The sequence below is a fragment of the Micrasema longulum genome, unplaced genomic scaffold (genome assembly GCF_059751315.1).
Source record: "Micrasema longulum isolate JH-2025_06_02 unplaced genomic scaffold, ASM5975131v1 h1tg000861l, whole genome shotgun sequence".
NCBI lineage: Eukaryota > Metazoa > Arthropoda > Insecta > Trichoptera > Brachycentridae > Micrasema > Micrasema longulum.
The window spans coordinates 311,814-324,731 of NW_028278053.1; the positions used below are offsets into that span (position 1 = coordinate 311,814).

Sequence of the window (12,918 nt, forward strand, 5' to 3'; positions counted from 1 at the left end):
GAAATTCTGTAATATTTTAAGTGAGTGCAAATTGCTTAGAAGTTTACGACTAACTTCGTTAACCTGATCGTGCTACCCTAAATGCTTATGAATGATAATACCTAGGTTTTTGACTGAAGTCATGAATGGAACATCTGTACCATCTATATCGTATTGGTAATATTGAAAATGATAACGGCAAACCTTTGATTGAATTTAATTTAGAATCTTTACAAAAAAGGCGTCTTACATGTGGTTTAATTTTTCTTTTCAAAATTCTAAATAATATGAAAATATTACAACAGAGATGAAGAAAATTTTAAAGTTATAGTTTTTAAGTTAATATAGAATCTAGGCATCTAAAGGGCTTTTGATTTGTCATTGGCTGGTTTCAGTGGCCACTTTACACACTGTGTAATATTCACCATGCTGCCCATATTTGAACATCTACATCCCTTCAATTCTTTTTTTATTTAATGTTTGTGAAGTTAAAGAGCTGAAACCTTTATTTGAGATTCATCTAATTGAATTATTTAACCTACATACATACTAGGCAACGCCTGAAAACATTATTTTTCCAATGTCTATACTTTTTCATGGACCAGGTGATTTATCAACAATATTTTGTGTTTTTCCAAATTTTTGTACTACAAAAAAAGTAGAATAAATAACGATGCGTGCAAGCAACCTTCCTCCCTGCGCGCTAAACAGCAACTGATTTTACGGCACTTTAAACTTGTATACACACGAGCACGGTATCGGCTTTAGGTTCTATACTTGAAGTCATTGCAACACAAACACTGGATTTGTTTATCATCAGCTTGCTTTTGATGTTCATATACTTTTTTTTCCAACACTTTACTGTAGAGTTTATTATTGCTCCCTATTTTGAACCTAAATATTTCAATTTTAAAACTTGTTTGATTAGTATGCCGTCGATTACCACGCTGCATTCAGCCTGCTTTTTGGCCATCGCCATCAGCGTACTCATGCATTTTTATTAATTGAGATCGATTATTCGTATCTTTTGAAGAGCTGAGAACTGATGCACTATTCTTTGAAGATCGTCTCCTGATTTGAGCATCGTAAAGCATATAATATTCAGCATATGACCGCTCATTTTGTACCCCAAATTTAAATTACGATCTTCATCTCTTATTATTAAAATGTGTCTATTTATTTACTTGCGGAGTTTATATTTGACAAACGAATAGTCAAGGTTTAAAACCAGTAAGCGTATTTGTTTTAGTTTTATGATTCAACATAAAAGAAAAAACAAATAGTAATTATTTTAATGATTTCCTTGTTAAGAATCTGTAATTACAATAATCAGTAATTTTATATCAGTATTGAGAATTCAGATACGAGTATCAATTTGATTTTAACATTACTGATAATTTTGTTAACACTTATTAATGACGCATTTGTTGTTGGCAATTTCAACGTAACTTAAAATTTATTTTTAGTTCATCTAAAGTTACAAGTCCGATGAATGTCTTCATGATGCTCAAGCTTCTGATACTTTTTTGCCTGTTTGTTTTGGAGGTGAGTTTTTTTTCATATCTTCATAAGATCATTCGGTGATGTAGCACATTTGAAAAACAAATCATGGGTTTCAAATGTTTGGTCAGTATTTGGGCATATAGAATCTGTTATGTCTGTGAAACAAAACCAGAAAGCTTATTCTGTCGCAATTTCGTTTCGTAAGTTGGCTCGTTACTCGTATGCATCTTACTCTTATGCAATCAAAATCGTATTCCGCTCTCGTTCCGGCTCATACGATACGAATGAATTTACGAATCGAAGGAGTTCAGAATAAGGGTTCAGAAGCGAGTGTTTTCAATTTCAATAAAAAGCTAGTGTTTTTGACTTTTATATATTTTATTTCCCCATTACAAAAAGTATTTGTGTGGTCTTTAAAGCAAAAATGATAGTGATTAATTATATATGTTTACTAAAATTAAAAATATATATATAATAGTGGCATAATAATTTCCATGCCGTAGTAATTTCCTAAAACATTTAAAGGTATACGATACAAGTGAGAGAACTATAAATTTTCTGTTTGTTTTTTTCTTCTGTTTTTGCGAATAAATGTTAGTTTACTATTAGGACGGGAGTGTCTTTAACTGTTTTCTAGTAAAAACGACTTTTTGTGCCGTGCATTTATTGTTCCCAGGTGCAATGTATTTGAAAAAATATATCTGCATTATTAGAAACCCTGCTCATAGGCACTGTTGTTGTTGTGTTTATATTTGTACGATTTAGGTAGTTGAGTGTTTGGTTGGAGTTCCCAGTTAGAGATTGACAGAGAAGACGCGATTGCGGTTTGAATGCTGATTTATTACGTGTTGAATAAATATACGACACTAGGTTGTGTGGCACGAGCGTAACGGCGATGATGGGTTGAAGAGATTGCACTTGAACTACATGCTGGAGCTGAGTGAACTGCACTGATCTTGTTGGGCTGACTGAACGAGCTGACTGATGTTAGCTGCGTCCTGTGGTCTCTTTATAGACCATATTCTTTTGTAGTTAATTTCTTCATGTTAGGGACGATGTGAATGAACTGCAGGGCAACAATCCCGTCTTTGTGCGCAATATTGCTAGATTTGCAACATAAGTTGTATTGGATTCTATAGAAAATGATGACATTGCATCGTCTTTGTTTTTTTTTAAAATGTTTTATTTTTAAATAAAACTTTGTTTTAAATTTTTTTTGAATATGCTAATATGTCTTCTTGCACATACTGATCTTCTTGGTTTTGGATATGACGGGGTTTAAATAACAACCCGTATATTATCTTGATATTTAAATCAAACGTTGATTTAAGTCTCCTAAAAATTAGTATAATATTGAGTTCTACAAAATAAACGCCAATTCAATAAATAAAAATTACAATTTTTCCTAGTTTTTGTTTTTTCTAATCAATATATGTGAGAATCGGGTAGGCAATGATTCGACTGTGGCCTATTCTAGAAACTACTCCGCATAATTGGTACGAGAATGACGAGAAAACCACAGAAAACTTTCCAGGAAAATGCGGACTTTTGTCAATCATCTACAAACTTTCTGATCCACTTGAAGGGTTTTTTAGCATTTTTATTTACAATGTTTTTGTTTACATTTGGTATTTTTTTTGTTTACATCTAAAACTTTATTTTGAAAACAAAAAATCCTACAAAGGCATGACCTGTGCGTGGGTAGACAAAATCTAGAATACTGTAGATGTATATATAAATATTTTTAAAAAGACGAGAAGAGAAAAAATACAAGTATGTGAGAAATAAGAAATAGAAGAAATAAAAAAATATGCAGAGCTAAAAAATATCAAATTAAATTAATTAATTTTTATTAAAAAAAAAGCGAATAAAAAGTTTATCTGGAATAGAAAACATTGAAATTTATACTTCTCACTCAATTCATTAATGAATTATTAGAAGAAAAGATGTTTTTTTAATTTTTATAAAATTAAAATAATATTTATTAACCCTAACGGATTATTACATTCATTTTACAAAAATAATATATGATTTTTTATTCATATCCTGTGGTTGATAATAATATTTTCTACATTCATTGAAAAGTTTGTCTGAAATTTTTGTTTAGTTTTCTCTGGTAGTTTATTATATTATTTCAGTCCCTGATTTATTAGTCTCGATTGTCTTTGTATCGTTTTGGAATATTGTAAGTGGCATTGTTATAATATTCTTGTATTATGTCTACTTTGTCTACAATGATATCAAAAAGTAATTTATGAATAAATTTTAAAGATTCTAGTTAAAAAATAAATAAATTTTCATTTTCTGATATGTTTTAAAAGTTGATGTTATCCAGTTTAGAGGCAAAGACATTTGCATGTCTCTGTCTTCGTGTTGATCGGCAAAATGGAATCTCGAGCACTTGATTTCTTTTTTGACTATGGTGGTTTGATTTTTGATGGAACAAGTGCTGACGATTCACAACAAATTTTAGACATTGGAGACAATATTTAAATACATTTGTCTTACATTTAAAAGTTTTGATTCTTGGAACAATTGGATGGACGTTCGATATAGAACACTTTTTGTAAAAACACGGTATTCACTTGTTTTTTTCATGTCTTTTCAGGTGTCGTCTTTGACCAAGAATGAATCTAACTACGATCGTACTTATAAAATAAACAAATCCTTAGGATTGCTTGAAAATAGCGAAGGTAAAGCCTGCAGCAAGCCCGGACTGATGTGCGAAGATTGCAAAAAGGTTTCATTCTGCATTCAGATGCCCGGAGGAACCTGGCTAAAGGAAGAGATGGATGATTGTTCCGAAGAAGAAACCTGCCTCGAGGCTACTGGGAAATGCACCAGCGAAAATAACCCATCTTGCGACTCCGTGATTTCTGGATACGAATTCTCCTGTCGTCAAGTGGGAACCTTTCCAGACCCATTTAACTGCCAGAAGTATCATATGTGTGTCCCGGATAGTAGCGGAGCTGTCATTAAAAAACCGATATCCCTCAAATGTGACGCTCGTTTTTACTACGATTCTTACACGACCTTGTGCCGGAAGAAAATGGTCGGAGTTTCTTGTCCCGTCTTCTCACCAGCCTGCACTGCAGCAGGGGTCACTGGAGCGGTTCCCTCCAATCCGAGTCTTTACTATATTTGTCTGAGGAACGGAAACAATCACTTTCCGCAGCTTTTGGCATGCCCTTACAATGAGATGTATGACGCCGCTTCAAAAACTTGCAAGGACAAGACTCCACCGACAGCAACAGGCGTCGATGGAAAATGCTTAGGACTAGGAAAGTTCTATAACAGCCACAATTGCATGGGTTTTTTGAATTGCAATTTTGCTGGTGCTTTAAGTACTCCAGAAGCTTGTCCAGAAGGGTACTACTACGATGATAGTACAAAAAGGTGCCTAATCATTCCATGCTCACTTTTTAAAGACAGATGGTAATTTTTTATAAACAATTTATCAGCTACAAGTATCCCAAATTATTTTTTACCTTAATTAACACTTACATTTGCAAACCATTTTTTTATTTGTTAAAATTTGCAGTCATTTACAAAACAGTACAGTTATAATATTTGTACCTCAGAGGCAGACGGATGCAAATCCTAAGGAATGCTCAAAACAATATTTTATTTTTTTATTTTATTTTATTTATTTTATTTATTGGGGATATCAACAGTAATACATGTAATACAAATATAACAAATAACATATACAGAGAATAAAACCAATGACAGATATCCACAGAAATACATTAAATACACGTACAATACATACTAGTGTGTTTGTGTGAGTGTAAGTGAGTGAGAGGGTGGGTGTGTGGGTGTTATATTGGAAAGAGGGTGTCAGGTATCGAAAATATAAATATATATAAAATATTAAGAAATAGAGATAAAATTTAATAAAATAAAATAAAACTTAATTATTGAAACTAAGTATAAGACAAAAAAGAATGTTTTAAGACGCGCATTTTAAATGTTATTTTTTTACAATCAAATGGATCAATAAGGGGAAAGTTCAAATTATATTCACTAGCAAAACGTATAAGTGGAGAGTTCTGGGCATAGTTCGTACGAACTGCTGGCACATGAAATAGAGAGCTCGACGTGTGACGGGTGCGGTAACCGGGGACATTTAATGATAACTCTGACAAAAGAGCCGGACTATCAAGGCGTCCACTGAGTATGTCATGAAGCACCCCCATGTCCAACAGTAGACGGCGATCTTCTAAAGTAAGCAAGTGGTGTTTTTTGCAGGAAGACATATAATTGAGATCGGTATACCTGCATCTCCAGTTAAGATGTCTAAGAAATGTCCATTGAATTTTCTCAAACTTTTCTTTATGTGTGACATATTGTGGAGACCAAACAGAAGAGGCATACTCGAGCAAACTGCGAACATGAGCAAAGTAGACCATTTCAATACACGCGATATCATTAAATACCTGACATGTACGAAGTACAAAACCAAGGTTTCTATGTGCACGGGTCAGTATGTCATCGAAGTGATTCTCAAATGTAAGTTTGCTATCAAGAATAACACCCAGATCGCGTACGGTATCAACTCTCTGAACAGGTTGGTTTGATAATATATAATGATATGGGATTGGATGTCGACCTCGCGAAAAAGAAATAAGCAAACACTTTGATACATTGACGTTAATACGATTTTTCAAATAGTATTCTGTCAAACGGTTTAGATCATCTTGAAGTTTAAGACAGTCAAGGGGATTCTTAACTTTGAAGTATATTTTTTTATCATCTGCGTACATCAAAAATCTTGCGTTCATAAATACAACATAAATATCATAGAGATACGCATTGTAAAACAATGGTCCCAAATGTGAACCCTGGGGTACTCCGGAGGAAATATCAGCAAACTCAGATCGAAAACCACCAAGAACAACAGCTTGGCTTCTATTGCTGAGATAAGATAAGATCCATCTGTGAACGTCTCCTTTTACACCCAAGTTTAAAAGTTTTCTCATAAGAATGATATGATCCACTCGGTCGAAAGCTTTTTCGAAGTCTGTATAAATTACATCAACCTGCTCAAGTTTGTCCATCCAATGAAAAACATAATCTATAAAGTCTATCAAATTGGAGATAGTAGATTTGCCTTTCAGAAACCCATGTTGTTGGGGAGGTATTCCTTTTACTATGATTGGATAAATCCGAGAATAAACTATTTTTTCGCACACTTTGCTGAAAGTATTGAGTATGGAAATACCTCCATAATTAGAAATTTTATTTTTTGAACTTTTTTTGTGTATTTGTAAGATATGAGCTTCTTTCCATTTCAGGGGAAAATATCCTTGCTTGAGAGATAAATTAATTATTTTATTGAGAGGGATACATAATGATTTTGCACATTTTACAATAAAATATGGAGGTACTCCGTCACTTCCAGCACCTCCATTTACGTCGAGTGTAGACAAGAACTTGTGTACCTCCCTTTCAGTAGTTTCAATTTTATCTATTAAACTACCGTCATCACAATATGGTGGTGCAAGATTTTCTACAGAATATGAAGTGCAAGGTTTGCTGAAGACCGAACTGAAGAAATCATTGAGTCCTTGACAAATAGACTGACCACTGTTATATTTCTGATCTTTATACTCGAAGGATTTAGGGTAAGCAGAGCCACCTCGACGTTCTTTTATATATGACCAGAGTTGCTTGGGGTTGGATTTGATGTTATTTTGTAAAGATACAACATATTTTTGAAAACAATCTTCCTGAAGTATTTTTTGTCGATGACGCAACAGAGCAAACTCATCGTAATCGAGAAGGTTACCAAACTTTTTCCATTTGGCATGAACTTTCTTTTTTTCTTTAATTAATTTTAACAAAGAATCACTAAACCAAGTAGGATATGAACGTTTGCGACTACGTGTGTCGAGAGGAATGTGTGTTACGATCAAATCATTAATTAAATCATAAAACCTGGAGACGGTATCTTCCAACGATAAGCCGAGGAATTGTTGAATCCAGTTAATTTGTAAAAACTTTTCATTAATCAGATCGTAGTTTCCTTTCCGAAACCTTCTAATTGGTAAACTGTTTTCCTTAAGAGGGACAGTAAAAATATCATTAATGAAAATTTCTAACGAGGGGTGGAAAACATCTTCCTTTACTAAAGGAGAATTAGAGCGACTTACTTCCGATGCAAAATTACTAAAAACAAGGTCGAGAATATTATTTTTAGAGTTCTTATTCAAATTGTATTGACGAAAGTTATTTCTTATGAGTAATTCGATCAAGTTCCTGGCTGATTCCTGTAACTCGGCTGACCCTTTATGGATATAAACCGGGGAGTCAAAAGAAATCCATTGAATATTGGATAGATTAAAATCACCCGCAACAAAATAATAATCATCGCCACCAAGTTCAAAAACACTTTCAAATATTGAAGTTAAACGCAATATATGTTGAGATAGGAAAACTTGGTTCTTACCCTTGTTTACATAGTTGATGCTGTCAGGAGGGGCATACGAAGAGCAAATATGTAAGTTGCGAGAAGCTGAAGAAGACGCAGCCGAACCCATGCGGGAGCGCAAGGACTCCGAAGGAATGGTAACCCACAAGCACTCCGAACCCACTCGCGACCACTCGGGACGCGCCCGTGCACTGAGGCTCCGATGTACCAGTATCATCACACCCCCACCGTCGAGCTTACCACTTTCCACGCGATCACGATCGCGGCGAAAAATATCGTACCTGCTGTCGCAAATTTCGGAATCGAGGATTCCTTCGCGTAGCCAAGTCTCCGTGATTATAATTACATCATAACAGTTACTTAAGACATTCTGATAAAAAAGAGATAATTTAGAGCGAATTCCCCTTATATTTTGATAAAGAATTTGTAATTTATCGCCTTTCATAAACATTATATAACTGAGAAAAATATATACCTTTAGATAATTCCATAAATAATGTGACTAAACTCCTTGGTAAAGGCGCATAACTATGATGATTCAGTTTAAAGACAATAAAAAAGTGCGAGATATAGAATATTTGTTTTTTTAATAATAAAATTGTGTGCAGTAGAATGTGCAAGTGTGTACAGGACAAGTGTGCAAATGATAGTACACTATAAGGATACAGTTTTCTGACAATAAAATAGTGTGAAATATTGAATATTTGATTTTTTAATAATAATAAAAATGTATGTGGTAGATTGTGCAAGTGTGTGTAGAACAATTTTGCAAATGGAAGTATCGTAAAAAGTTGTATGTAAAAAAAGATAAAATAGTGATACAATATATTATATAACACTATACGGCGAGTTTTGATAATTTTAGTTTTAGAAAATCCGATTCGTTTCTAATATGGATTCGTGGTGAACCGTCGGATTTTCTTACATAAATGTTACAGTTTCTCACCCATATATAATTGAACTTTAAAGAATTACACAACAATTTACAGTCTTTAAAAAGTTTCTTGTTAGATGGAATCAGATGGTCGTGAACAAAAATCTTCCTAGGTTCACCGGGTAGGTCAATGTTCGCAGATGAGAAATTTTTGTGTTTCCGAATACCAGATAATATATTGTCCTTGAGCTGACGGTTTTTTAATTTTGCAATTATGGTTTTCGGACGTCCGGCCTCTGGTTTAAAAGATTGCACGCGATGTGCAAACTCGATATCATCAGGCTTCAGAGACACTCCAGCGAGCTTAGCAATCCTCATCATGATATCAGGGGGTGAAACATTGCTCAATTCCGGAACTCCGGATATCTCTACATTATTTACTCGAAGCCACTGTTGATGATCACCGAATTGGTTTTCCAGATCGGCAATACGTACCTGGGATTGCAAAAGTTTACCTTCAAGTTCTGTAATTTTGTTATTAATATCGAAAGCAAATGAATCAAGTGCAGCGCTAACTTCGTCTTTAATTACTTTCTTTATTTTCAACATCAAGGAGTCAATTGATTTCTCGAACATCGATTTCATCAATTCGCCCAATCTTTCCTCAAGAGCCGAAGACACTATTTGTGGGGCCTGTATCGTTGGGGGCGCTGGATGAGAAGGTTGCGCAGTAGGTGACGTAGAGAGTTGACTTGCAATCACATGAGGGCTCGAGGATCTAGAGCGTGGGTCCTGCAATTTGCATGATTCACACTTCCAGTTACCGCGTGAAATTTGGGACATTCTTTTAAAAACAGAAGAGGAAGTACCCAAACATGAATGGTGCGCACTCATATAGCACCTTGAGCACTTTAAAGTCTTCGTTGGGCTCATGTTTTTCAAGCAAATTTTGCAATTCATGATGTTAATAAATAATGCGTGATTAGTAGTCGACGCCTGGCAAAATTACTGTCCGCAATTTTACTAGCGTGACGAGCCAAAGTGACAACCAATAGCAGTGCACAGTGGGCCGAACAGATCTTGAAACAATAACTTTATATTAAATAATCTACTTTCTTTAAGTGATTTCTAATAATTTAAAGCATTAATTTGTATTTTCAGTATATTAATACATTGGTTCTTTCATTATTAGACTTAAATTTCTTAAAAATTAATGGACATGATTATAAACTGGAAACGAAAATTGAAATGTCATTTCTCAAAATTCTGGATTTGCATCCGTCTGCCTCTGAGGTACAAATATTTAATAGTCAACTCTAAAAATATTCAAGAGGATCTTGATCGTCTAATTGACTACTGTAATAAAAATCAATAGTCCATTAATACCTCAAAAGGTTAATTAATGACATTTAGTGAAAGCAAAAATTTCATTTCCCAAATTATACCATAAAAAAAACATAACACGGTGCAGCCAGATAAGAGACTCAAGACTTATGTTTGATAGTAGATTGCTGTTTGGGTTTCACATACATTCTATTGTTGAAAAAGCTTACCAAATGCTGAGCTTCCATGTCAGTAAATATGTTTATTATTATGCTTTGCACTAAATAAAAATATCATAAAAATTAATGTAAAAAATATTAAGTTTTTAAAATCAAGCGGCGTGTTCCAGTTTTCTGCATCGACTATTTCTCCACGTCTTGTCGATCAACTGTGCAGTTGCGTTCTAATTACACCAAGTTTTAAAACTTCTCATGGCAGCATCTAGCCGCTCGGTTTCAAAATTGACAATAATGTCAGAATTTAATTTAATTTTACTTATTTCTCTATCATATACGATGTACCGATTGAAATCGTGGCCCCGGATGTCAATAGCACGCACAACTCTATCGCAAAATCAACATTTGTAACCGATCTCATTTTTCTAAATTTTCAACTTGGGGGTTGTTCAAGATTGTGGTCCCGTGGCTAGTGTTGCAGACTCACGGATCAGAGGTCTAAGGTTCAAACCCCACTCTATAATAGTGCGTTATTTACAACTCGTTGAAAATAGTCACCAAAACTGAAATATTTTGGTATATAATAAGAACGCCAATATTTATTTTTTGTGCAAAAAAATTCACTTTAGTTTATTTTTTCTTAAAACAAACACATTATTTCTATTTATTTTTCACTATTAGATTTATAATATCCAATTACTATAGCATATTCAATTTTTATAGCACCCATCTTACATACATAAAAAAATGCAGTTTCTTAACTTCTTTTTTATTTTTTATTTTGTTACTGGGTATAAATCATTATTTATAATTAAAAACTAACATGCACTTTAAAAAAATGTAAGTTGTATTCTTATATTTTATATGCATTTCGTTCAAAAATTGTTTTTTTTTCTAATTAAAACATAAATAATATGCGTACTTACAAAAAGTATCCCGATTTGCGTCAAACGATATGAATTGGGTATAAAAATTAGAGATGTGTAACTTTTAAAAACACATTTCCGCGGATATCTCCGTAAAGTTTAAAACAGATGATCATGAAAAACGAAGACATTTTATTTTATTACTACATAAATATAAAAAAAAATACAACAATTAAAAATATGAGAAAAGCGTAGGTATGGAAAATTTTCACTTTGTTGTACATCAGTTAATACTTAAATTCCGACATTTAAATTATGTTTGTGTATGTTATCTATTTATTTATTGATACCATATTTGAAGAATATTACAAATGCAACCAAGCTGGCTTAGCCCACCTGCCAACAATAGTTTATGGAGTTAAAATTAGCGTGAATACAAGTAGTTATGCAGAAAGCAGCCAGCCACAGAAAAGTGAAACTGAGGTAATTGCACTTTTGTGAAAAGAGTGAATAATCAAATCTACACAATTTTTTGAATGGTTTTTACTTTTATAAATTATGAATATTAACATACTACAACAGAGATGAATACAATTTTAGAGAAGGTATTATAGAAGTCTAGGCATCTACAGGGCTTATGACTTGTAATTGGCTGGTTTGAGTGGCCACTTTACACACTGTGTAAAATTCACCATTCTGTCCTTATTGGAAAATCCATATTCCTTCAATTCTTTTTTTGTGAAATTTGTGAAGTGAAAGAGCAGAAACCTTTGTTCATGCGGGTGAGATTCGTGTAATTGAATTATTGCACCTACATACTAGGCAACGACTGAAAATCTGTTTTTTTCAATTTCTATACTTCTTCATGGATCAGGTGGATTTATCAACAGTATTTAAAAAAATTTCTGCTCTTTAACTTCCTAAACATGAACAGATGCAAGAATTAAGGGAATATAGATGTTCAAATATGGGCAGAATGGTGAATGTTACATAGTGTGCCAAGTGGCCACTTAAACCAGCCAATGACTGATCATAAGCCCTGTAGATGCCTAGACTTCTATATTCTATTTTCGATACCTGACACCCTCTTTCCAATATAACACCCACACACCCACCCTCTCACTCACTTACACTCACACAAACACACTAGTATGTATTGTACGTGTATTTAATGTATTCCTGTGGATATCTGTCATTGGTTTTATTCTCTGTATATGTTATTTGTTATATTTTTATTACATGTATTACTGTTGATATCCCCAATAAATAAAATAAAATAAAAAAAATTAATCTAATTAAATTAAATTAAAATTAAAAAATTAATAAATTAATTAATTAATAAAAAAATTATCTTCTCTAAAATGTTCTTCATCTCTGTCGTAGTATGTTTATATTAACAGCTCCCTAGGGAATTGAATCCAGTTCTCGTCTACAAAAATTTGTTGATGCGATGCGTGAACAACGCATCGCATCAAATGTTCACGAGCCACCAGCTTCATACAAAATAGAATCATTTCTCGTTAAAAAAAGATATAGAAAACTGACCCTTGAATATCCTATGGCGATTACGATGATCATTAATTCGGTGAGCACTTCACTTGGGCGATTTCTATCATTAGGTGAGCACCAGCCCGCGTGATGGATCGCCAAGAAGAAGTTCGACTTGAAGAAGCACAAGTTGGAGTGAACCAAAAACTCTCCGATTTTGTAAAGTTTTGGGATAGTACCAGGCAGCGATGCCGGACCTTCAAAAAGAGGTCCGAA

General features: G+C 33.6%; 1 protein-coding gene across 1 annotated transcript; it reads left to right on the forward strand.

The window, feature by feature from the left end:
* The first annotated feature begins 1,449 nt into the window (after window positions 1–1,449).
* Window positions 1,450–4,946, forward strand: LOC148278566 (uncharacterized). The gene is made up of 2 exons (XM_088231207.1): window positions 1,450–1,524; window positions 4,091–4,946. Exons 1-2 carry the CDS (start codon window positions 1,468–1,470, stop codon window positions 4,919–4,921), a joined length of 888 nt encoding a protein of 295 aa, XP_088087333.1. The 5' UTR covers window positions 1,450–1,467; the 3' UTR covers window positions 4,922–4,946.
* The last annotated feature ends 7,972 nt before the right edge of the window (window positions 4,947–12,918 follow it).

Bases quoted from the DNA above. Each gene is read 5' to 3' on its own strand.
- LOC148278566 (XM_088231207.1), top strand. From the start codon at position 1,468: ATGAATGTCTTCATGATGCTCAAGCTTCTGATACTTTTTTGCCTGTTT. The intron at 1,525-4,090 runs GTGAGTTTTTTT...ATGTCTTTTCAG, and splicing joins TTTGCCTGTTTGTTTTGGAG to GTGTCGTCTTTGACCAAGAA.